The 27,393-nt window shown below is 40.8% G+C and overlaps 1 protein-coding gene across 5 annotated transcripts in view; it reads right to left on the bottom strand.

The window, feature by feature from the left end:
* Positions 1 to 27,393, bottom strand: part of vps35l (VPS35 endosomal protein sorting factor like) — a 172,689-nt gene that overhangs the window by 59,919 nt on the left and 85,377 nt on the right. For all 5 annotated transcript variants that reach the window (XR_005945298.1, XM_041206353.1, XM_041206352.1 and 2 more), the window contains exons 18-23: positions 24,334 to 24,387; positions 24,158 to 24,238; positions 22,092 to 22,154; positions 12,435 to 12,520; positions 7,054 to 7,134; positions 5,673 to 5,736 (exon numbers count right to left, since the gene is read on the bottom strand). Coding sequence is in view for 4 of the 5 variants with exons in the window: in XM_041206353.1 (XP_041062287.1) it covers positions 5,673 to 5,736; positions 7,054 to 7,134; positions 12,435 to 12,520; positions 22,092 to 22,154; positions 24,158 to 24,238; positions 24,334 to 24,387 (429 nt within the window). In the remaining variant the exon portion in view is untranslated. The remainder of the gene's footprint in view (positions 1 to 5,672; positions 5,737 to 7,053; positions 7,135 to 12,434; positions 12,521 to 22,091; positions 22,155 to 24,157; positions 24,239 to 24,333; positions 24,388 to 27,393) is intronic.

The following is a 27,393-nucleotide window of genomic DNA, read 5'->3' on the forward strand; positions in this document are numbered from 1 at the left end:
CTCGGTCAGCCGGCCCCGCGCACGGTCAGCCGGCCCCGCGCACGGTCAGCCGGCCCCGCGCACGGTCAGCCGGCCCCTGCACGATCAGGGGGCCCCGCGCTCGGTCAAGGGGCCCAGCAGCGGTTGGGAAACGGGCCCCCGACCGTGATTTCATGCTGGCCGTTAATTTTGCAGCCAGCATGAAACGTGCGCTGCCAGGGTGGGGGCAGGAAGAGGGCGGGTGACAACATCACCGCGGATGTGGGTGTGGGTGAGCGCTGAGAGAGAGCTCCCTGAAAGCAGACAGCTGCCTCCGGGAGCTGCAGACCCGCAAATAATAAAATAACACATTAAAAATCTGCCAAAAATATGTCCACGCAGCACAATCAAGCACCTAAAAGCGTACCTCAAAAATGCTGTCCCCAGGTATTTATTCGTATCTTATTTCTTAACAGAGATTTCATCCCAGCTTTGGATGAGGTGTCACAAAAAATGTAAAGGCTGCCTGGCCGATTGGCCTGTCCGCCAACCGCAAGGCTGGACGGGTCAAGAAGAATCACATTCAATTGCGCTGCTAATGGGCTTAATTGTCGGCAGGCAGGCACAGCAGTGGAAAGCACGGGGAAAAGCCATTTGGAATTCCACGGGGTCAAGTAGGTATTGTGTTAACTTGCTGGCTTTGTTTTAAATCTACAATCTATTTTGGACTGTTGCCTTAAAGAGGGTGTAAAGAGGAGGTCAAGTTAATTCGGAATTTTAGGAATTATTACAGCAATAAGTGATTGTAGTCTTACGCATGTGCTTGAAATCTTTTATATTTTGTTAATAAATATTTTTATTTTTAAAATCTCTAAAGGTCTTGGTGGACTTACTTATTACTTCTGGGTCAGGGTTTTCAGGCATCGGGTGGGTGGGACCAGGAAACAGTCCGCCGCCCGCGATTGGCCCCTGACTGTGAAATGTGTGCTGAGAAGCTCAGTGCTGCTGGGGTTGGGGCAGGAGGAATGCAAGCGCTAAAGTCTGCGCGTGCACAGGGGGGGCACGCATTGAAAGCTCCCTGAAGGCAGGGAGCTGAACAATTTTAAAATCATGAAATAAAGACTTTTAAAATCTGAAAAAAACATCCCCACGTGGGACAAACTCACAATAAAATGAACAGAATAACAGAACGAACTGAATAAAAATTCCACCCAAAAATTTATATTTATTTTGTATTGAATTGTGGAAACCTCATCCTGCCCATGGATGAGGTTTGTTAAGAAGCCAAAAGGCCGCCTGGCCGATTCGCCCGCCCTCCAGCTTGGACAGGCAGTGAAAAATATGTCTAAATTGGTTGAATAGGGGCCTGAATAGGCCTCTTAATTGTCGGCAGGCGTGCTGCCGACTCTGTCGACTGAAATATCGCATGAGTGCGCGGTGACGTTGGGACACTTGCCCAATGTAATCACGGACTATTTTACGCCTGATCAGGCTGGGCGATCGCCCACCTGCAGGATGTAAAATCCTGCCCGAGTTCAGTGCACATATCTTCTTGTAATAAATACAAATTGCAAAACTGTTGTGATAGTGCGACCAAGTTTCCCTTGTGGATTTAGTCCGCCTGGCACACATCATCTGCCACATCATAATGTGAATAAGTGTGAAGTTATCCACTTTGGTAGAAAAATCAGAAACGAAGAGTATTCTTAAATGGTGAGAGATTGGGAAATGTTGATGTCCAAAGGGACCTGAGTGTACATGTTCATGAGTCACTAAAAGCTAGTGTGCAGGTGCAGCAAGCAATTAGGAAGGTAAATGGTATGATGGCCTTCATTGCAATAGGATTTGAGTACAGCAGCAAAGGTGTCCTGCTGCAGCTTCATACAGCCTTGGTGAGGCCGCACCTGGAGTATTGTGTACAGTTTTGGTCACCTTATCACAGGAAAGATATACTTGCCATATAGGGAGTGCAGAGAAGGTTCACCAGACTAATCCCTGGGGTGGCGGGATTGTCTTATGAAGAGTTTGAGGAAACCGGGCCTGTATTCTCTAAGGTTTTGAAGAATGAGAGGTGACCTCATTGAAACTTACAAAATTCTTACAGGATGTGATAGGACAGGTGTGGATAAGATGTTCCCTCTGGCTGGTGAGTCTAGAACTGGGATCACAATCTCAGAATACGGGGTAGGCCGTTTAAGACTGAGATGAGGAGAAATTGCTTTACTCAGAGGGTGGTGAATCTTTGGAATTCTCTACCCCAAAGGGCTGTGGAAGCTCAATCAATGAGCATGTACAAGACAGAAATTAATAGATTTCTGGAGTAATGACATCAAGGGATATGGGGATAGCACGAGAAAGTAGCACTGAAGTAGATGATCACCATGATCCAATTGAATGAAGGAGCAGGGTCGACAGTCCAAATGGCCTGCTCCTGCTCCCATGTTCTTCTGTTCAATGGCCCCCGAGCCTACTCTGCCATTCAGTACCATTATGGCTGATCTTTTACTTCGACACCACTTTCCCAACTGATGCTTATATCCCTTGAGTTCCTTACAGATCAAAAATCTATCCATCTTCAGCCTTGAATATATCAACGATGGAGCATCCCCAATCCTCTGGACTGGAGAATTCCTAAGACTAACACCCTTTGAGTGAAGAAATTTCTCATCTCAGCCCTAAACAATGGACCCCTTATCCTGAGATGGTGGTGCCTTTGTTCTAGATTCCCCAGTCAGGGGAATCAGCCTCTCAGTGTTGACCCTGTCCAGCTCCTCCAGAACGTTGTAAGTTTCAGTGAGATCATTCAGTCTTCTGAGCTCCAGAGAATATAGCCTAATTTACTCAGCCTCTCATTATCTTTTGTTGAAACTTCGTGAAGGTGCACAGATTTCTTGTGATTAACCTTTTGCACATCAACCCTGGAAACAATTTTGTTTTTGCTTTAAAGCTTCATCATTAAAAAGTACATGCTTTACCTTGTACTTGATGATTTACATTTAAAAATTCTAATTATCATATCTGCTTCTAACAATGGTTTATTTAAGTGCATCCAACTGCAGTAATTTCCACTGATACAGAGGAATATTGGGGAGATAGATACTATCTGGCTGAATGGTGAGCTTTGAAAGTTGTACACAGATGCACGTTGTGTCCTTCAGCTGCAAACTTCACATACTCATGGCTCAAGTTTCTCATATAGATTCTGGCCTCTAAGGGCGCACATGATGTTGTGCAGGCAAGGCTAATCATTTTCCTTTTTTAAATTGGTACTCAGCTACAAATGTTTCTTGCTGTAGTTAATTTAGAAGATAAACTAAGAGAGACATGGATAAAAGCATTTTCAAAAAAATTTGCAGCCATTTGGTTCATTTCCTTTTGCCTATCAAAGTTCCTCTCACCTCTGGCTCCTTCCCCTTCTTCAGTTTTCCCTATTTCCCACCTTCACATTCTTCAGTTTTCCCTATTTCCCACCTTCACATTCTTCAGTTTTCCCTATTCACTGCTCAGATTCTTCAGTTTTCCCTATTCACTGCTCAGATTCTTCAGTTTTCCCTATTCACTGCTCAGATTCTTCAGTTTTCCCTATTCCCCACCCTCAGATTCTTCAGTTTTCCCTATTCCCCACCCTCAGATTCTTCAGTTTTCCCTATTCCCCACCCTCAGATTCTTCAGTTTTCCCTATTCCCCACCCTCAGATTCTTCAGTTTTCCCCACTCCCCACTCTCAGATTCCTCATGGATGGTCCCCTGGTTCTCGCAACTTCTCACACAACAGCTGTTAACAAGAAACCTCAACAAAAGATACTGAATTACAGGGGGCCTCAACCTTTCTCAGTAATAACAATTGCAGATGTCATGTGAACAGTCATCCAGGAATGTCTTCCATCAGTCTGCCAATGCTAACCAGCATTGCAGTTAGCAGCCTCAGAGTCAACCTGCTAACAGAGGAAAATACTGGTGCATTTTTGGCAGGGCTTAGGCAATTATCACGGGGAAGTTAATTTTTTAAATAAATCTCTTCATTCTAGAAATGAATGGTGAGTTCACTTGCTGGTCAGGTTGCAAATGAGACCTTGGGTTTATTTGATTGACATGCCAAGGGTACTGGTAAGGTCAGAAGAGTGGGAACACACTATTTGAAGAGTACTTAACTAAAATTGCTTTGTATCTCAAAGGAGAGATGATTTTAGGCAGTTAAACGTGTAAATCATAATTATAAGGAAGCAAGAAGTTTAAACCTTTCTGCATTTACACTATTTCAGCTGTTTCTGGTTTGTTTAAACTTGTCTGTAGTCTGCTGAAGAAAGTGCAATGAGGGCTGGGTGTCAATCACAATGAAGAAAATCCCACTTGGATTTGGTAAAATAAGTTTTGCCTAATAACATTTTCTGTGGTTAGAATAAATCTAATGTGATTAAGAGGGACGCAAATTAATAGGCACAAGGATGAAACAGGAAATTTGTGATAGAAACTAGGAGCAGGAGGAGGTCATTCAGCCCTTCAAGCTTGCTCCACCATTCAATATGATCATGGCTGATCCTCCAACTCAATATCCTGCTCCCGCTTTCTCCCCATATCCTTTGATCCCTTTCACCCCAAGAGCTATATCTAACTCCTTCTTGAAAACATACAATGTTTTGGTCTCAACTACTTTTTGAGGTAATGAATTCCACAGGCTCACCACTCTCTGGGTGAAGAAATTTCTCCTGATCGCAGTCCTAAATGGTCTACCCCATATCCTCAGACTGTGACCCCTGGTTCTAGACTCCCTCACCATTGGGAACATCCTTCCTGCATCCACCTGTCTAGTCCTGTTAATCATTCTTCTGAACTCCAGCGAATATAATCCTAATTGACTCAATCTCTCCTTATATGTCAGTCCCACCATCCCAGGAAACCTTCGCTGCTCTCCCTCTATAGCAAATACATCCTTCCTCAGATAAGGAGACCAAAACTGCACACAATATTCCAGGTGTGGTCTCACCAAGGCCCTGTACAATTGCACATCATACAAGAGTAATCCAAAGAACCAGGCCCCGGAAATCTGGGCTCCAATCCCCCCATGACAGCTGGTGGAATTTAAATTCAGTTAATAGATCTGGAATATAAAACTAGTTTCAGTAGTGATGTTCAAGAAACTTTGATTGTTGTAAAAACCCACCTCGTTCACAGTGGTGTAGTGGGAATGTCACTGGACGAATAATCCAGTGGCACAAGCTAATGCTCTGGGGACACTGGTTCAAATCTCACAACAGCTGGTGGACTTTAAATTTAAACTGGAGGATTTAGTGGCATAGTGATAATGTCATTGCTCTAGGATTCCAGAGGTCCAGGTTAATGCCCCAGGTACAATGGTTCAAATCCCACTGCAGCTAGTGGAATTTAAATTCAACCCAGCTATTTCCCTCCTGTCACGTGGGGGATTGGGGCTCAGATGTGAAGTGAGGGCTCAGTTGGGGTGAAAAGTTATCAGGGTAAGCGGGAAGGAGGTGAGGTTAAAAACAGCCATGATCTTATTAAATGGCGGAGCAGGCTCGAGGGGTCAAGTAGCCTACTCCGGCTGCTAATTCGTATGTTCACTGGAGTTTAACTGACAAGTCTATTCTTAAAATATCCCCTTTTTCAGAAGTTGGTCTATATATTTCATTCAGCAGCAATGAAGAAATTTATTTTTATTTTCATACATCCAGTTTTACACTAAAAACAAGTACTCACCATTCTTATAAATCCACTGATTAGAATAGCCAAACTCCTTTTTTCATCTTCCAATGTCAAAGCACTTCAATTAGAAAAGTGAGTGCATAGAGAAAGAAACAGGAATAATAAAATAAAATCAACATTATTAATTCATAATTTATTAAAAGAGCAAACCAAGCAAAACCAATAGGATCAAAAATGCATTTATTCTCTTGATCTAAAAAATTATTACAACAAAGTGAGCAATTCCCAGCAATAGTTGGTTTTATAATTAGGAAAATGCAATTACAATTTGGAACAATAAGTATTTGCACTATTTTACTTCAAACATTAAAAGCCATTCCTACTATAAAACCTGCATGGAAGAGATGATCATAACTATCTACCATATTAAACTATTCTGAGTAACTGACATTAATAATCTTAGTTTGGACCTTCTGTTGCAGCTCTCTATTTTTTTTTAAATGGGAGATAAATTTGCTGCACATCAGTGTTGAGAAAAACGAGCAACTGTCTTCACTGGAAATGCTACATCCTAATCAGCCCAATTCACTAGCTACTGGGATGTCCTGTACAGATTCATAAAAACTGCCATAAAACTAACAGAGATTTAATCTGCCACTAAAAATAAAAATTTAGCATGCTGCAAAAAAAAATGAATCACGTCAACCCACAATCTTACACCACCCTGACTCAGCAGAGTGCTACAAGGGCTTACTTATGGTGGTAAACTGAGTATTCACATAAAATATTTGATTTCACTCATGAATAGAGACGGAGAATCTCATGGAGGCCAATCTCATTAGGAAAAGATGGTGGTTCTTCAATCACATGATTCATGAACAGACATAAATATAATTTTTTTGCAAACTGATTTTAAGTTGACCTAAGGAAGAAATGCTATATTGTAAAAAGTTGCCAAGGCTTCTTCTATGGCAACATCCCCCAAATCCACCACCTCCAAATTCCCCTGCAAGTCACACAACGATGATCGCCATTCCTTCATTGTTCTTGGCTCAAAATCCCGGAATTCTCTACCTAACACCAGTCGTGGTACCTTCACCTCATGGCTGCAGATGTTCAAAGCAGCAACTCACCACCATCTTCTCTTGTAGGGACAGGCTACACAATATTGTATCATCATAGATTGTACTTACTTGTAAAACAGTTTGAAACTTAACAATGAAGACAATACATGTTTATATACAATTGGTCTGTTAAAAGGTCTAAAACTGCAGTCATCTACTACATATTTTGGGGGATGAGGGAAAGGTCAGGGAAGAGGACGACAAATTGTTCCAAAGTTGGGAAACAATTTTTTGGGCAGGGTAATTTTGAATTTTCATCATTATTCCAAAAAGTTCTTTTTAGATTACTGCTTTAAAGGATTGCATCTTACTTGACAGAGTCGTGCATCGTCTTGCAAATATGCATCAGAGCGTTAAGAATGACAGGGTCACGGGTTAGTTCTTGCTGTTGTCTAGAATATTAAAGTGAACAAGATTTTACTTGACATGCAAAAGGACAGTTAATTGGAAAATAAATAGCAAGTGTTGGTATTAGTCTAGTAAACCTTCTCTGAACAGCTTCCAATGCATTGACATCCTTCCTTAAATAAGGAGACCAATGCTGTACACAGTACTTCAGATTGGTCTCACCAATGCCCTGTATAACTGAAAAAAGCTTCTCTACTTCTGTATTCAATTTCCCTCATAATAAATGATAACATTCTATTAGCTTTCCTAACTACTTGTTGCACCTGCATGCTAACCCTCTGTGATTCATGCGCTAGGACACCCAGATCCCTCTGAATCTCAGAGCTATACATCCTCTCACCATTTAGATAGTGTGCTTTTTTTTAAATTCTTCCTGCCAAAAAGGGACAATTCACATTTTCCCACGTTATACCCCATTTGCCGGATCTTTGTCCACTCACTTAACCTACCTGTATCCCTTTGTCCTCTTCATGACTTGTTTTGCCACCTTTGAGTCATCAGCAAATTTAGCAACCATGCCTATGGTCCCTTCATTCAACTGAAAATTGTAAAAAGTTCGGGCACCAGCACTGATCCCTGTGGTACGCCATTCTTAACATCTCACCAACCAGAAAATGAGACATTTATGCCCACTTTCTGCTTCCCATTAGCTAGTCAAACTTCACAGAATCAGAATTGGTACAGTGCAGGAGGTGGCCATTCACTCAATTGTGTCTGCACCGGTTCTCCAAATGAACACAATGGCTCAGTGCCATTTCCTGCCCTTTCCCCATAATCCTACGCATTGTTTCTATTTAAATAATCATCTAATGCCCTCTTGAATGCCTCTATTGAATTTGCCTCCACCACATTTCCAGGCAGCACATTCCAGACCTGAACCACTCGTCTTGTGCAAGTTTTTTCTCACATCGCATTTGCTTTTTTTACAAATCACTTTAAAACTGTTCCCTCTCACTCTTGATCCTTTTACAAGTGGGAACAGTTTCTCCCTATCTACTCTGACCAGCCCCCTCATGATTTTGAACACCTCTCTCAAATCTCTTCTTAGCTTCTCTGATCCAAGAATAGTCCCAACTTCTCTGATCTATCTTCATAACTGATGTTTATCATCCCTGGAACCATTCCTGTAAACCTCTTCTATACTTCCTCCAATGCGTTAGCTTCCTTCCTAAACTGTGGCAGCCAGAACTCTATACAATACTCCAACTCAGGTATAACTAGTATCCTATACAGGTTCAACATAACCTCCTTACTCTTATGCTAGGATACTATATGCTTTATTAACTGCTCTCTTCATCTGTCCTGCCATTTTTAATGACTTATGCACAGCACAACCAGGTCACTCTGTTCCTGCACACCCTTTAGAGTTGTACCCATTCTTCTAACCATGCCAATATGTTACCCTTTCACCATGACCTTTTATTTTCTACAATTTGATGTGGTACCCTATCAAACACCTTCTGGAAATCTAAGTACAGTACATCCACTGGTTCCCCCTTATCCACAGCACATATTACTTCACAGAATCTCTCAGGAGCAGAAGAGGCCCGTCAGTCCATCGAGTCTGCACTGACACATGAGAAACACCTGACCGACCTACCTACCTAATCCCATTTACCAGCACTTGGCCCATAGCCTTGAATGCTATGATGTGCCAAGTGCTCATCCAGGTACTTTTTAAAGGATGTGAGGCAACCCGCCTCCACCACCCTCCCAGGCAGCGCATTCCAGATCGTCACCACCATCTAGGTAAAAAAAAGTTTTTCCTCATGCCCCCTAAATCTCCTGCCCTTCACCTTGAACTTATGCCCCCTCGTGACTGACCCTTCAACAAAGGGGCTCCCTATCCACCCTGTCCATGCCCCTCATAATCTTGTATACTTCGATCATGCCCCTCAGTCTTCTCTGCTCCAATGAAAACAACCCAAGTATATCCAACCTCTCTTCATAACTGAAATGTTTCATCCCAGGCAACATCCTGGTGAATCTCCTCTGCATCCCCTCCAGTGCAATCACATCCTTCCTATAATGTGGTGACCAGAACTGCACACAGTACTCCAGCTGTGGCCTCACCAAGGTTCTATACAACTCCAACATGACCTCCCTACTTTTGTAATCTATGCCTCGATTGATAAAGGCAAGTGTTTCATATGCCTTTTTCACCACTAAAATGCCCCTCTGCCTTCAGAGATCTATGGACACACACACCAAGGTCTCTTTGTTCCTCAGAACTTCCTAGTGTCATGCTGTTCAGTGAATACTTCCTTGTCAAATTACTCCTTCCAAAGTGTATCACCTCACACTTTTCAGAGTTTAATTCCATCTGCCACTTATCTGCCCATTTGACCATCCTGTCTATATCTTCCTGTAGCCCAATAAACTCAACCTCACTGTTAACCACCCGGCCAATCTTTGTGTCATCGCAAACTTACTAATCCTAACCCCCCCACACAGTCATTTATGTCGTGTATATAAATGACAAATAATAAGGGACCCAGCACAGATCCCTGTGTTACGCCACTGGACACTGGCTTCCAGTCGCTAAAGCATCCTTCTGTCATCACCCTCTGTCTCCTACAATTAAGCCAATTTTGAATCCACCTTACCAAATTACCCTATATCCTATGTGCATTTGCCTTCTTTATAAATCTCCCATGTGGGACATTGTCAAAGGCTTTCCTGAAATCCATATAAACCACACTAACCTCATCTACACACCTGGTCACCTCCTCAATAAATTCAATCAAATTTGTTAGGCATGATCTCCCTCTGACAAAGCCATGCTGACTATCCCTGATCAAACCTTGCCTCTGCAAGTGGAGATAGATTCTCTCCTTCAGAATTTTCTCCAATAGTTTCCCTACCACTGATGTGAGACTCACTGGCCTGTGGTTCCCTGGCTTAACTCTACAACCTTCTTAAATAGTGGAACCGCATTAGCTGTTCTCCAGTCCTCTGGCACCAACCCCGTGGCCAGAGAGGAATTAAAATTTGGGTCAGAGCCCCTGCGATCTCCTCCCTTGCCTCCCTCAGCAGTCTGGGACACAAATCATCCAGACCTGGAGATTTGTTCACTTTTAAGCCTGCCAAAACCTCCAATACCTTGTCACTCCCTATATCAATTTGCTTAAGAACCTCGCAGTCTCTCTCCCTGAGTTCGATACCTTCATCCTCATTCTCTTGGGTGAAGGTGGATGTGAAGTATTCATTCAACACTCTAGCGATTCCTCTGGCTCCACCCATATATTGCCCCCTTGGTCCTTAATGGGCCCTACCTTTTTCCCTGGTTATCCTCTTCCTATTGATATACTTATAGAATAGCTTGGGGGTTTCCCTACTTTTACCAGCCAGAGCTTTCTCATAGCCCCTCTTTGCTCTCCTAATTGCTTTCTTAAGCTCTACCCTGCACTTTCTGTATTCCACTAATGCCTCTGCTGATTTGCTTCCCTTGTACCTGCTAAAAGCTTCTCTTTTCCTTCTCATCGTATCCTGAATATCTCTGGACTTGTTGCTTCTTCCTATCACCCTAGAGGGAATATGTTGAGCCTGTACCCTCCCCATTTCCTTTTTGAAGGAACTTCTTCAAGGAACTCCAATAAATTGGTTAAACATGATTTTCCTTTCACGAAACCTGATTACCTTGATTTTTTTCTAAGTGCTCAGCTATAACTTCTTTAATAATAGCTTCAACATTTTCCCTATGAAAGATGTTAACCTAACAGGACTGTAGCTTCCTGCTTTCCATCTCCTTCCCTTTTTGAATAAAGGAGCTACATTCACTATTTTCCAATTTAATGGAACATTCCCCGAATCTAGGGAAGTTGGGAAAATTAAAACCAATGCATCAAATCTCTCATTAGCCACTTATTTTAAGATCCTAGGAAGAAGTCCATCAGGACCCAGGGACTTGTCAGCCCACAGCTCCAACAATTTGTTCAGTACCACTTCCTTGCTGATTGTAATTTTCCTCGAGTTCTTCCCTCCCATTTCCTGATTTACAGCTATTTTTGAGATATTACTTGTATCCTCTATACAAAGACCAATGCAAAATACTTGTTTAATTCATTTGCCATCTCCTTATTTTCCATTATTAATTTGTCAGATTCCCTTTCCACAGGGCCAATGCTCACTTTGTTAACTCTTTTTAAAATATCTTTAGAAGCTCTTACTACCTACCTTTATATTTCTAGTTATTTTTCTCTCGTACTCTAATTTCTCCCTCCATATTAACCTTTTAGTCATTCTTTGCTGTTTTTTATATTCTGTCCAATCTTCTGACTTGCCACCCACCTTTGCGCAATTACATGGTTTTTCTTTAAGTTTGATATTACCTTTAACTTTTTTAGTTAACCATGGATGATGGGTCCTCCCTTGGAATTGTTCTCTCTCTTTGGAATGTATCTATTCTGCATATTCTGAAATATCCCCTTAAATTCCTGCATCTCTATGACCTATGCCTTAACCTAATTTGCCAGCTCATTTTAGCTAGCTTTGCTTTCATGCTTTCATAACTGCCCTTATTTAAGTTTAAAATGCTAGTCTTTGACCCACTCAACCCTCCTTCAAACTGAGTGTAAAATTCAATCATATTATGATCACTGCTACCTAGGGGTGCCCTCACTATGAGGTCATTAATTAATCCTATCTCATTGCACAATACCAGGTCTACTTTAGCCTGCTCTCTGGTTGGCTCCAGAATGTGCAATTTTAAGAAACTATCCCAAAAACATTCTATTAATTCCTAATCTAGACTACTTTGCCCACCTGATTTTTCCAGTCTATATGTAGATTAAAATCTCCCAGGATCATCGCTGTATCTTTCTGACAAGCTCCCTTTATTTTCTTCCTTTAAACCCCATCCTACCCTGTGGTTACTTTTAGAGGGCCTGTACACCACTCCCACAAGTGACTTCTTGTCTTTACCATTTCTCATCTCTATCCAAACCTCTTCTAAAGTTTGATTTCCTGAACTTAGGTCATCCCTCTCTATTGTGCTAATTGTCAGAGATCTAGTAACTTCTAGGTTCCCAAATGAAAAGTTAAAAACTAGGCCTTTTGGTTAAAGAAGAATTTAAATACCAACTTGTTTTTATAAGTAGATCCAATTATTATTGCATGGCTACTTTGAAAAGAGGAGTTAAGCAACAATTAGGCACTATTCATACTTTATACAAGGTACTCCCTTGGGTTTAATGCTACAGAAGGTTATAAAACACATTCAGGTGACAACCTTATTTTAATAGTTCTAATAAAGTAATGATATTTATAGAGAGTTTGGGCTTACCTAATAAAAACTTCCATAATAGATTTGCAGACTTCCACTCTGACACTTTCTTTTTGGAACATATCCAGGAAAGGTAGGAATTTCTCCTGGGAATGGAGCACGTGAAAAAAAAAATCAATTGTCTTGTGCAGTTTTTAATGTCTCCATAGTACTGGATTTTATGTGCCTTTTTTAGGTCTCCATTGTGAATTACAAAAATGAGACATTCAAAGAAGAAAAATAATTCTCAGCTTAAGTACCAAATGATTTTATTTTGATTTTCATTTTACTAAACATTTTGTAGCTCTTGAGGGAATGCTGGTATGAAGGTGGAGCTTATAATTAAAATGGTGAGAAGTAATTACTCAAGTTCAAATCAAAATATTAAGAACAAGGTGATGAGTCCACAAGAACATCTAACACTGTTTCTCAAACGGGTTCACAGAAACTTTCCTGGGCATTCACAAAATAGCTGAATAGTACATGAATGATTGATGGCGGAAGGCAGGTCTGGTTGGAATAGAGTGCAGCTGCCACATTTGAAGTGCACAGTGGGCTAGCTTCTCACCTTGGACGAGGGCATGCGTGCAGAAGTATAGAAAGCCTCAGGAAGGCGCCAGGTAGACATGCAGTTGCCTTGGGGGCTGGTGGGTGCCAGGCGAATTTAGCTTTGTTCAAGAGAGGGGAGGATGTTTAATTATTTTAAAAGACAATGTAAATTAAACAAAAGGTGCCTAAACGTAGCTTACCCAGGTATAATGAGTATTACATAGTATTATAATTTAGATGGTATGATCCGTGATTCTTAATCATTTGAAAAGAGGTTCTTCAACTAAAACAGTTTGAGAACCACTGTTCTAACATATACCCTTTTGCTGCAGATACAGAATAGAACTACAATCGGCAACAGATGGAGTTGACTAAGGCCTGTAGGGGAAATGGGCCAGCTACTCTGTTGATCAGTTAAAAACAATGTGCCCCCATTATAGCATTAGGTCCTGTGGTTTAAGATAAAATGAAACCCACACACTATTGATTCAATTTAAGATGATTTTTCTAGCCCTGGTGGCTTTGCAAATTTATCCAGCATTTATCTCGGCTAGAAACAAGGAAGATCCCAGCCTATGCCACGTTAACTGATCTTGACCATGTTAGCCATTATAGATACCGCAATCGGTCTCAGGGCCATGATGGCAGGAAAGGCATAACAAATAAATAAAATCAACTAAGCTTCCCCACGCTCAATTATCTCGAAAACATGACTGGATTATGCAAGTCTGCGCTGTAATGACACTTAATTTTGGATATTGGTCAGCACAGAATTGGGCTTATTTCTGATATTCCCTTAATTAAATTGTCTGCTAGCATTTACTCTCAAAGTTGGTACATATGTGGTCCCTTTGGAAAAGTAAATTAGAGTGAGTAGCAACCAGCAAAGAGTTAACATCTTTAAGAGAAGATGGGTGGGAAGAAAGTTGACAAGCAGACAGAAAACAGCTCACAAATGCAAAAACTGAACAGTCACAGGCAGCGATCAGAAATGCTACAATCTTTCTGTACAGAAATATCAACTTGTAGCCTCATTTTCCAGGAATCCTTCTTCCAAAAGGAATGTTACAACAGAGCCAACCATAGCAATGAGAATTTTATCTTTCAGAATTACAGGTGTTATATAAATAATACATTTTGTTCATATTCTAATATGAGAATATTCCCCACAAAGTTCTTCTTTAGATATCAGTGAACATTTTAATTATTAACACCCAATGTTTCTTTATAGTTTGTTCAAACACTGTACCATCATTTAACCACAGCAGTAATCAAAATAAGGATACATTATATAAACAAAAGTCAGGACGGGTGATAAAGGTGCATGTAGTTCACTATTAAGCTAAGTTAATCTGTTCCCAAATCCATATACTGTACACATTTTAATAGGGCACCCAGAAATCATCACTACTCTATATTTAACTGACCTAGTAACTCTCATGTCTAGTGCCCCATTTTGAAGTTTTGTATCACACAGTAAAGTGAAAGGTTACGTTCACAATATTACAATTTTGATATATACACAAACACAACAACTGGGGTAAGTAACATTATTTTTTTCCAGGGTAGAGTTTCTGCTTTGAGCACAATTGGTAAAAAAAAAAGGCTCAAACTGCATTTGAACTTGCGCTGGTTTCCAAGCAAAGTTTCTGCTGGAGTTTCCACTCAAACTTGTATAAATCGAATTATGTTCCACAAATAGCCCCATTGTCAATGATGGGGGAGTCCAGCACATCAATGCAAAAGGCAAAACTGAAGCACTTGCAACCACCTTGAGCAAGAGGTGCTAAGTGGATGATCCATCTCAGCCTCCTCCTGAGGTCCCCAGCATCACCGATGCCAGTCTTCAGGTGATTCGATTCATCCCATGTGATATCATGAAACAGCTGACCGTACTGGATACAGCAAAGGATATGGGCCTTGACAACATCCCAGGAGCTGTACTGAAGACTTGCGCTCCAGAATTAGCCAGCCAAACCATTCCTGTACAACACTGGCATCAACTTGGCAAAGTGGAAAATTGCCCAGGTATGTGCTGTACACAAGAAGCAGCGCAATTCCAAACCAATCAATTACCGTCCCATCAGTCTACTCTCGATCATCTGCAAGGTGATGAAAAGTGTCATTGACAATGCTATCAAGTGGCACTAACTCAGCAATAACCTGCTCACTGACACTCAGTTTAGGTTCCGCCAGGGTCACTCAGCTCTTGACTTCATTACAGCCTTGAATCAAACATGGACTAAAGAGCTGTATGCTTTAAATCAAGGCAGCGTTTGACTGAGTATTGCATCAAGGAGCCCTAGCAAAACTGAAGACAATGGGAATCGGAGGGAAAGCTCTCCACTGGTTGGAATCATACTTAGCACAAAGGAAGATGATTGTGATTGTTGGAGACCAGTCATCTCAGATCTAGGGCATCACTGCAGGAGTTCCTCAAGGGAGTGTCCTAGACCCAACCATTTTCAGCTGCTTCATCAATGACCTTCCCACTTTCAGGAGGTCAGAAGTGAGGTTGTTCGCTGATGATTGCACAATGTTTAGCACGATTCACAATAAGACTGCTTCAGTATCTGAGGAGTCATGTCCAAATGCAGCAACACCTGGATAACATTCAGGTTTGGGCTGATAAGTGGCAAGTAACATCCATGCCACACAAGTGCCAGGCAATGAGCATCAACAAGAGAGAATCTAATCATCATGCCTTGACACTCAATGACACTAACATTGCTGAATCCCCCACTATCAATGTCCTGGGGAATACCATTGACCAGAGATTGAACTGGGCCAGCCATATAAATACTGTGGCTACAAGAACACGTCAGGTGCTAGGAATTCTGAGGGAAGTAACTCACCTCCTGATTCCCCAAAGCTTGTCCACCATCTCCAAGGCACAAGTCAGGAGTGTGATGGAATACTCCCCACTTGCCTGGATGAGTGTAGCACCAATCAAGAAGTCTGTCACAATCCTGGACAAAGCAGCTCGCTTGATTGGCACTCCATTCACCACCTTCAATATTCACTCCCTCCATCACTGACGCACAGTGGCAGCAGTGTGTACCATCTACTTGATGCACCACAACAACTCACCAAAGTTCCTTCAACAACATGATCTACCACCAAGAATGTCAAGGGCAGTAGATGATGGCAACACCACCACCTGCAAGTTCCCCTCCAAGCCAAACACCATCCTGACTTGGAAATATATCGCTGTTCCTTCACTGTTACTGGGTCAAGATCCTGGAACTCCTTTCCTAACAACACTTTACATCAAATGGACTGCAGAATTCAGGGCAGTGGCTCACCACCACCTTCAAGGGCAATTAGTGATGTGTAATAAATACTGGCCCTGGCATTGACACTCTCATCCCAAAGAATAAAAAAAAATGTTAAATCTTCCACAAACCAGCACAATTAAGATTTTATTTTGTCTTTACTGGTCTATGGATTTCATGGATAATAGCAAAAATCATTTTACTGTGCACAATGCATTCAAAATAATTACAAAAGCAACTGTGGAATATTTCTGCTTCTGTGGATGTACCTGTGTGGAACTGTTGGAGCATGGGTAGAACAAAGAAACATTTCCCCAGACAATTTTAATTAAATAAAGAAAAATACATCCCTGTTAAGCTATTAATGGCTCAATTACCAGGTGCAAAAGTATAGGTTTTCAGCACACCGCAGCATGGTGTCACTGCCAGAGTAGGAAAGTCAATAGCTCCAATCTCCTGCTCTGATCACACCTATGCAAATATGAAGGCCATAATGTCTCCCTGCAGTGGAGAGAAAACAAATGATTGAAGGTGACCTGTCCAAAATGTCCCAGTTACTGTCCAAATTAATGGTCAGCAAATGTCTGGGGCAAACCACAACCAGCTCAACCACTTGGGGGAAAGAAAAATCCAGCTATCACTGAAATATACAAGGAGAAATTTACACTGGGAAAACATACATAAAGAACACTTGGATATACTAAGAAAGAAAGCAAGAAACACATTATTTAAATCAGGCTTGTCCAACCGGAAGATATAATAATTCTCATAATATTCTTGGAATTTATTGTAAAATAGAGTAATAGTGGATGCGTTTATGTGTGCGCGCGTGTGTATGCATGCACACCTGGGTGTAAGACTTAATTGAATTAGAGGCAGCCAGTCTGGGTGTTTTGATCTAAGAAGAGGTTAGATTTGAAATGTTAATTAGATAAATATGGGGAAATTTAGAAACAAAAAGGTGTCAAGGAAACATATTTGCATTTTGAAATAAACCAGGCTAGATTGTTTTCAAAGCAGGGTGAAATGTGTCAAGTAGCCAGGTGGAGTTTAGAAATAAGTGTGCTTATTTTTCCCAAAGATTACTGGTAAAAGTAAGTGCTATGAGAGGGTTTCATTATCAGGGAGATAAAGTCCAAAAACATAGTGAAACAATGGGTATTTGCATTCAAAGAGAAAGATATGTATAAAGAAGGAGCAAGGGCTGAGTGTAAGGGAAGGCATTTTTAAGATCTTACAAGTATGAAAAGCCTTCAGCATTTATGCTTCAAGCTGCTGTCTTCAAAGGACTGAAGTTAAGAAAACTCACTTAGAAATCAACTTGTCCAGGGTATCATGTTTCCTTGCCTGGGTCTTTTAAAATCTGTGTGTCTTACTATTGCCTTAATAAAAAAGTGTAAGTGGGAGTTAGATTGAATAAGGGGATTTAGAATTTATCATAGTAGTAATTTGTAGATCTACGTTTGTACTTAAAATCATTTCTCTTATCAATAAAGGTTTAATCTAATTTTGTAAAAACCTTTAAGACTTGGTGGTCTAATTACTATTGAATTCAAGGCCCGCACCTCGAAATTTATGCAAATTGAAAATTAGTTGTCACAGTTGTATAGAACCTTGGTGAGGCCGCAGCTGGAGTACTGTGTGCAGTTCTGATCGCCACATTATAAGAAGGATGAGATTACACTGGAGGGGGTGCAGAGGAGATTCACCAGGATGTTGCCTGGGATGAAACATTTAAGTTATGAAGAAAGGTTGGATAGACTTGGGTTGTTTTCGTTGGAGCAGAGAAGACTGAGGGGTGACCTGATCGAGGTGTACAAGATTATGAGGGGCATGGACAGGGTGGATAGGGAGCAGCTGTTCCCCTTTGTTGAAGGGTCAGTCACAAGGGGGCATAAGTTCAAGGTGAGGGGCAGGAAGTTTGAGGGGGGGGGGGGGGCGGGGAATGTGAGGAAAAACCTTTTTACCCAGAGGGTGGTGAGGGTCTGGAATGCGCTGCCTGGGAGGGTGGTGGAGGCGGGTTGCCTCACATCCTTTAAAAAGTACCTGGATGAGCACTTGGCACATCATAACATTCAAGGCTATGGGCCAAGTGCTGGTCAATGGGATTAGGTAGGTAGGTCAGGTGTTTCTCACGTGTCGGTGCAGACTCGATGGGCTGAAGGACCTCTTCTGCACTGGTGTGATTCTGTCATTCTGTGGGTGCTTCAAGTTTCCCTCTGGGATTTGAACATTCGGCATTTACCATCTGCTGTGTCATAGCAGACTGCCAACATGCAGAAATTATAATTCAGACTAGATTAGTATGGGGAACTATTCAAATTTGTTTGGAAGTTTGATTTAATGATCAACGTAACTATAAATCAAATTTTCATACATCGCTTCAAATCCTTCCCACCTTGCACTTCCTGGCCAAGTCCCCAACTAAGTTGAGTTTCTGCATGCAAGAATATGAAGTGATTAACTAAATTCACACATAAAAAGACCAAAATGAAATTGTTTAAAAAATAGTTGCCTCACTGCAAAATAATAATTCAAAATAATATTTGAACTGTGCCTTTAAATGAGGATATTCCTTTCCTGCTGTGCTTGTGTTGCAATGCATGTTTAAGCTACATATAATTGTTCCTTTCTCCAAAAACTGAATTTAGCTTTGCTATAGGAAACTAAATTTCCAGCAACTTCCAATTAACACACTAAGTTAAATAACTTCATCTGCAAAGTAAATATTCCAAAAGTGGAGACTTTCTACTCATTGAGAGCAACTGCAGACGGCCAAAATTTATAATGCACTTTGTTATGCTGCTTGCCACTGACAGAAATTATACATAGGGCAGAATTTTCTGCCTGTTGGGTGGGTGGAGCGGGCGGGTGTGGACCCGATACACGCCCTCACCGCCATTTTACGTGGGGGGGTGGGGGGGGGGTGTAATTAAGGCCTGCCCAACATGACACACACCCAGAAGCGCTGTGTGCTTCCCGTGAGGGTGGAGTGGGGGTTGCCTGAGTCGGGAGTGTGAGGTGCCTCAGGGAGATTAGTTTTAAATCCAAAAAGTTGAAAAAAGTGGCGAGAAAGTTTTTATGACATGTCCCCTCGTGTGAAACTGTCACGTGAGCTGGGACCATGTGCATTAATTTCAATAAAAATGTGTCAAAATTTGAAATCGTTCATGAAACCTCATCCCGCCCGTGGATGAGGTTCCATGAAAAATGCGAAGGCCGCCTGGGCTCTTTGCCTGCCCCCCGACAACCATAACGTTGGTCGGGCAGCTCCATTAATTATTTTAATTGAGACTTAAATGGCCTTAATAGGCCTTTGACAGTTCAGCTGAAAGTCTGATGTCAGGACACACACCCGGCGTCAACATGCGTCATTTTATGCCTCGGCGAGCGGGTCAAAGTTTCAGCCCTTGATTAAGGGCTGGCCATGATTTAAGTCCATTTTCACAATATACAGATTAGCAGTCAAAAATTCCTCTTTAATTTAAACTCTTCTTTTTATTCTACCTGATTTAAAAATAAAACTTGTGATTATAAACGTTTATAATTTTTTCACATGGATCACAACTTTTATAGCTGCCACTTTTATTTGAAGGGTGCCCTAGGCATGGATTATTTTGGCCTCAGCCATCAAACTTCTTGAAGCTTTTTTTTTGTATAAAGAAACAGAACAACTCCTGGCCTAAAAAAGGTGATTTCTTGTCCTTCATCCGGACACTCTGGAACAGTTGAAACAAATTGAATTGGTGTTACTTAGTCCAAACTCATGCTAAATATAATCAGCTCACAATTCCTTTCACCAATTTGGTGAAAGTGAGAGAAATAAAAATCAATAAATTACATAAAATCTGAAGCTGAGGGAATAAAGAGTAGATTTTGCAAGGGCAATTGCGCCATGTTTTGTTGCTGAAAATGCCTTCTATTCAGAAGCTAGCTAGTACTGGAGAGTGAACTGATACTAATCTTCTACTTCTTTTCAGAATCACAGAGCCAAATGCTAACAATTACCTTGATATCATCCTATTCCAGGATGTGTATTTAAGCAGACGAGCCTGCAGTTAAGAGTGGAATTGTACAATCAATTTTTGCTTTTTTGGAAGGCTGATAGGAATTAGGAAAAATGCAACCTAAAGTGAGTTTCAATCCCAGAGCAAGCGCTTCAAAAACCAGCAAAGGATGGCTAGGATGCAGCAGTTCAGTGAGGTGGAGTATGAGATCCTTGAAAATACAATCACATTCGAAGATCACCAATGCATCTCTGACAAAAATCAAGGAATTTTGACTGGTTTACCCTGGTAACTGTTTTATTTCAATCGCATTTTACAAAGAGTTTTAAGACCAGTTGTATTTTTAATCCTAGCCTAATTAGTTAGACTTTAGTTTGGTTGCCTGCAAGAAGAAAGCAGTCAGGCCATATAATTCAAACAAAAATATACTGTCTAATTGGTTTAATTACAGGCACCACTTTATTTTTTTTTTGGAAACGTAGCTGATACTTATGCATAACCAAGAAGCCCTCGTGCTCTTTCAGGGGTATTAATAAAGATATACGTATATCACAAACACAACACAGAATCATATAGCTTGATAGAGATGGCAAACTATTTGTTAATGTTTTGACTCAAGAAGCTGCGTGCTTTATCTACAGTAAATATAAATGTCACATTACTGTTAACCATAGAGTAGTATAGCACAGAATGAGGTCATTCAGCCCAAGTCCGCATCAGCTCTTTCAAAGAGAAATGCAGATGGTCCCACTCCCCTGCTCTTCCCTGTATCCCTGCATTTTTTGCTCCTTCAAGTATTTATTTAATTCCCTTTAGAAAACTGCTGTTGAATCTGTATCAATCACCCTTTCAGGCAGTGCATTCCAAATCCTAGCCACTTATTGCACAAAAATGCTTTTCCCTTATGTCACCTCTGGCTCTTTTGTCAATTGCCTTAAATCTTTGCCCTCTGGTTATCCACTCTTCAGACACTGGAAACTGTTTCTCTTTAGTTACTATATCTAAACTCTTCATGATCTTAACACCTCAATCAAATTTCCTCTTAGGAATATCACCCCAGCTTCTTTAGTCTATTCACATGACTGTGTTAATTATTAGGTTGATTGTGTTTAATTATATGCAAGCGGAGGGCATTACCTGAGGTTTCAAGTGAACACATTACATAGACAACAGCAGTTCAAGGCAGTGGCTCACTACCACCTCAAGGGCAATTAGGGATGGGCAGTAAATGCTGGCCTTGCCAGCAACACACATTCCAAGTACAAATTTTTGAAAAAAGAATCAATAAACTGCTTTACTTCATCCTAAAGTGAACACATGGAAAAATGGCAATTAATTTCATTTATTTAATTTGCCTTTGCATTGTAGAAAAAATAACACTCATCACGCAAGAGTTCTGCCAATGAGTCATTGCTGACGCCCAGTTCCTTGCATGTATGCTACATCATGAATCACTTATTGACAAGTATTCTCTTGTTAGACAGTTAAAATGCTCATGCATACCATCGTTTCACTAATATTTGCTATTGTTAGTTAACTTATATTACATTGTACATTGTTGTATCGCACAATTTCTATAACTGTGAGGTTTTTAATGAGACTTACCACAAAAAAGTAAACTTGACTATGCTGATAATTATTTCAAAAGCAGTATACCAATCTAGTTTTGGCAAAAACATGTCACTTTTCCCAGTTTGATGCATTATTAACAGCCACTACACTGGTAACAAGAATGCATTTGCTTACATGCTTCCTATACTCTAATGTAGCTGGAGGAAGCATCAATGCAAATTTAAAAAAATACAGGATGAAAAATTTGCAAGAACAATTAAATAGCAACAACTTACCATTGAAAATAAAACTGCAAAATCATGGAACTGATTTAGTACTTTTGCTATAATTGATTGAAGCTGAAATAAAAAAATCAATAAAGTGAGCAAGCAAGCAAACTAGAACCATTCAACCACAATGACTTTAACATTTTACTATTAACATCTTTTCATTAATGTCAGGTACACATTTGGATGAAATTTATACCAGAAATTTTACAGTGCTTTAAAAATACACAGGCAAAAATGTGTGCGTGAATTGATGCATCTGAGAAGAAGAATAAGGAGGATGTTTCCCCTCACGGGGGAATCTAGAACTAGGAGGCACAGTTTAAAAATAAGGTATCTCCTGCTTAAGACTGAGATGGAGAAATTTCTTCTTTCAGAGGATTCTCTTCCCCAGAGAGCATTAGAGGCTGGGTCAAGGCTGTGTTAGACAGATTTTTGATCAACAAGGAAGGCAAGGGTTATGAGAGGCAGTCAGGAAAGTGGAACCAAGGCCACAATTAGCTCAACCGTGACCTCATTGAATGGTGAAGCAGGTTTGATGGCTTACTTCTATCTCTTATGATTTTATCACGATCTTATGAGCTGGAGTACCACGTCTAATTCTGAGCACTATGCTTTAGGAAGGATGTCAAGGCCTTGGACAGGATGGAGAGCAGATTTACTGGAACTAGACCAAGAATGAGGGACTTCAGTTATTTTGAGAGGCAGAGAAGCTATGATTTTTCTCCTTACAGCAGAGGGGGTCAAGAGCAGTGTTACAAGATGTTCAAAATTATGAAACGTTTAGTTAGAGTAAATAAGGAGAAACTATTTTCACTAGAAGATGGGCTGGTTACCAAATGACAGATTTTAAGGTCATTAGTAAAACAGCCAGAGGGGAGAAGACAAATTTTTTGATGGAAATTGTTCTGATTAGGAAAGCGCTTTCTGGGAGGATGCTGGATTCAATGATAACTTTTAGAAGGGAATTGAAAAAATACTTGAAAAGAAAAAATTTGCACCCGATCGAGGAATGGAACTAATTTTAAAGCAGTTACCAACATATTGTTAACTACTAATCACTCATAGTACAACATACAGGCAGACTCAGGCTAATAGGGTTAGAGAATTGAGGTTCTTGAACCAGAGCACACAGGTGTAATTTAGTTCCCATTTTAAAATCATACATTGTCTTTATTTTTATTAAACATTTTGGTATTATACCTATAAGCCAAAATGTGCAGCTGGAGCATAGGGGAGTCTCTTCTAGAATGTGAAGAGTGGGAGTTGAGAAACTGAAATACGAGAGGAGTCCTGCTGTTTTAGGAGGCTGTAAATACGCTGATAATTTTCATAGGCAGTTTCTATTCTAAATGTGGATGAGGGAATTTATGATGGAAAGATACCAAAAGCATTACAAAATGTGACAAATAAGGCTTTGCAGACAGGAACAGCACACAAACATCAGGTTTCTCATATAAAGGGTAAAACCACTACTAGAAACCAACAATTTCAGATAGGTGGGAATATATTTTTCAAAACAAAATAGGGATGGTTTAGGGAGATTATCCACTGAACATCTGACCCCAGTTGGTCTTAGGTTTGATCACTTGTTGCACTGAGTTAGCCAGCCTCCTGCTGAGGTAACGTTAGAGGCACTGTAGCAGATCACAGCTCCCACGGGTTTGAAAAAGAAACAAATGCTTTTATTATCTCAACCATTTAATTACTATCTTATAATCATTTACTGCAGAACAGGAGTTTGCACAATATTTCAGATTTCTTGATGAAAGCAACATTTTGTTTGCAGACACCACTAGAATAAAAACATATACGCAAAACCCAGGAATTTTGAGGACGTTACAAATATATGTATAAATAGAATAAGCTCGACTAACAGAGAAGGATTCTGACTATTTCAGCTCTATTCTTGTTCCAGCACTGGTGTTTTCCCTCTATGCATAGATTAAAACGAGTACTGCGACGTAGCAAGAATCAAGGATGAGAATTATGGTGCAATAGGATAACACAAATCATGGAAGAGAATGACAGAATTTTACTTCTTCTAGGTTCTTCCAAAATTTGTAGTACATTACCTGTGGATAAGCATCTTCAAAAGCTCGGTCTGGAGTTAAATGCTTAATGACATCTGATAACACAGTATTGACTTCTCGCTTCTGTCAAGTTAAGAATTTTCTGTATTAATATTTTTTCAAATAAATATACGTCTGAAAACTTCTGGCATGACCGTGCTGCATAAAATCCTACTTACTGTGAAATGCCTGCATGTGTATTCTATCCAAACCTCAGCACAGTTAACGTAATCCTAAATAATACGACAGCAGAATATTAATTTCAAAAGTAAGAAGTTACTATACCAACACTAAATTTTCAAGTATTAAAAGTTTATGCAAGAGTTTATTTATATTGAAAGCAAAATACTGCGGATGCTGGAAATCTGAAACAAAAACAAAAATAGCTGGAAAAACTCAGCAGGTCTGACAGCATCTGCGGAGAGGAACACAGTTAACATTTCAAGTTCATATAACTCTTCATACGGACTCAAAACGTTAACTGTATTCCTCTCCTCAGATGCTGTTAGACTTGCTGAGGTTATTTATATTCTTGTCTTGATTTTAAAAAAATAGAATATTCACAGATGTATAATAATAGCAAGTTAGCTTTTGTACCTTCAAAACAAACCACAAAATTTGGATTTTTTTTCCGTTGCCATGGAGAATGTACCAGTTGATTGTGGCAGACAATTAACTGCCAAGCATTATTTGAAATTTAAACCAGGCAACTTGACTCTGATTGGTCAAGGCATTGCCCTGAGGAATGAGTCAATGAATGGCTGTCATTGTTTGTGTCCTTCATCTGTTTTGATTAACAACATTTACAGTTACTGGCTTGTTCATCAGTAACACTTAACAATAGTTATGCTTCTTGATAATCATAGCCAGGGCATTTCCTGTAAAGGCTTTTCTTCCCACTCCATTATTTCAGGAGTCCTAAGGATCTATTCTTGGATAAAAGGTAAAAATACTGGGGATGTGGGAAATCTGAAACAAAACAGAAAAACTCAGCAGGTCTGGAAGCATCTGTGGAGAGAGAAACAGAGTTAATGTTTCCAGTCTAATATGACTCTTCTTGGATCTCTCTTATTTCACATTTATTTGCTGCCCCCAGAGATTTCATCCAAAACTCAACATCAGGCTCCATACATACATTCACAACACCAAGCTCTACCTAACCTCACCTCTGAGGCTTCAGCATGCCCCTCATGTGACTTTCAGCATTGGATGTGGAAAAATATCTTTCAATTAAACATTGAGAAAATCAAAACCATTGTCTTCAATCCCTACCACAAACTCCATTCACTAGTCAACAATTCCACCCCCCTCTCTGAGTGAAGCTGAGCCAGACCTTTTGCAGCTGAGATGTCATATTTGACCAAGAGGAGTTTCAGAATCATATCACCCCCATTTTACATTTTTGCAACATAGCCCAGCTCCACTCCTGTTTGAGCTCATCTGCTCCTGAAACACTCAGACTTGACTATTTCATTGGTCTCTTTAAACATAAGAACTCAAGAAATAAGAGGAGTAGTAGACTACACAGCCCATTGGCCCTGCTCTGCCATTCAATACAATCATGGCTAATCCTGGGCTTCAACTCCATTTTCCTGCCCGCTCCCCATATCCCTTAATATCCCTGAGACACCAAAACTCTGTCTATCCCAGCCTTAAGTGTACTCAATGATGGAGCATTCACAACCCTCTGGGGCAGAGAATTCCAAAGATTCACAAACCTTTGAGGGAAGGAATTTCTCCTCATCTAGGTTAAGTGCACTGTCACAGAATGCACTGGTGGAGAGTGGAATCACTGCGAGTTTGGTGAGAAGAGAGTTTGGGGAGGATGGGAGGGAGGTGCTCTTTTCTTTTTCTTTCTCAGCCACCAGGAGACCAGGAGTTGAAAAGCTGCACGACAGGGGTGATTTTTGAAAACATCCAAGAATGACATCACACAAGAAACATAAGCTCATCGAGCAGAACCAGTGCGAGAGGAGCGGTGGCCTTGGTAAGGAGGAACTGGTGAGTATTTCCACTGGCCAGTCTTTAAAGTAAAAATTGGTCATTACTGTAGATTAAATAGTGTTTAAAGTATTAGTAGTAAAGTAAGGTCCATGGTATATATTTAATATTCTTTAAAACTAGAGGAAGTAAAAGTAAAGAAAGTAATGTAAGGCTAAGTCATGGCAGGATAGCTCGATCACATGGAATGCTCCTCCTGAGTGATGTGGGAAGTCAGGGTCCAGTGTCCAGGGTGACCACTTGTGCAGAGAGTGTTTTCAGCTGTAGCCACTCGAAATCCGCATTTTGGATCTGGAGCTGTGGCTGGAGTCATTGTGGAGCATCTGCAAGGCTGAAATCTTTGTGAATGGCATATACAGTGAGGTGGTCACACCACAGGTGAAGAATGCAGAGGCAGAAAGGGAATGGGTGACCGCCAGACAGACTAAAAGCACTAGGCAGGTAGTGCAGGAGTCCCCTAGGTTCATCTCCCCCTCCAACAGAATTTCTGTTCTGAATACTGCTGAGGGAGATGTTTTCTCAGGGGAATGCTGCAAAGGATACTGTTGGGGGAGGCAGTGATATAGTGGTACTGTCACTGGAATAATGCTCTAGAGACCCAGGGTAATATTCTGGGGACCAAGGTTCAAATCCCACCATGGTATTTATTCCTATCATGGCTGCAGATGTGACATCAGAATGGTATGTTGCCTCCCTGATGCCAGAGTCAAGGATGTCATTCTGAAGGGGGAAAGAGTGAACAGCCAGAGGTCATGGTCCATATCGGTACCAACAACATAGGTAAAAAGAGGGATGAGGCCCTGAAAGCAGAATATAGGGAGCTAGGAAATAAATTAAAAAGCATGACCTCAAAGATAGCAATCTCAAGTTTACTCCCAATGCCACATGCTAGTGAGATCAAAAATAGGAGAATAGACCAGGTGAATGTGTGGTTGGAGGGATGGTGCAGGTGGAAGGAATTTAGATTCCTGAGGCATTGGGCCCGATTCTGGGGAAGATGGGACCTGTACAAACCTGACAAGGTCGCACTCCAGCAGGACCGGGACCAATATCCTCACAAGGGTATTTGCTAGTACTGTGGTGGAGGGTTTAAACTAGATTGGCAGGGGGATAGGAACCCGAGCAGGGACACACAAGAGAGGGTAACAGATATAGAAAAGAAAGATGGAAAAGTAAAGAAGCAAAAAAGTGGAAGGTAGAGGAAATAAGGGCTGGCAGCAAATCGGACCACAGGACAA

Source organism: Carcharodon carcharias, chromosome 15 (assembly GCF_017639515.1).
Source record: "Carcharodon carcharias isolate sCarCar2 chromosome 15, sCarCar2.pri, whole genome shotgun sequence".
In the NCBI taxonomy this organism is placed as follows: domain Eukaryota; kingdom Metazoa; phylum Chordata; class Chondrichthyes; order Lamniformes; family Lamnidae; genus Carcharodon; species Carcharodon carcharias.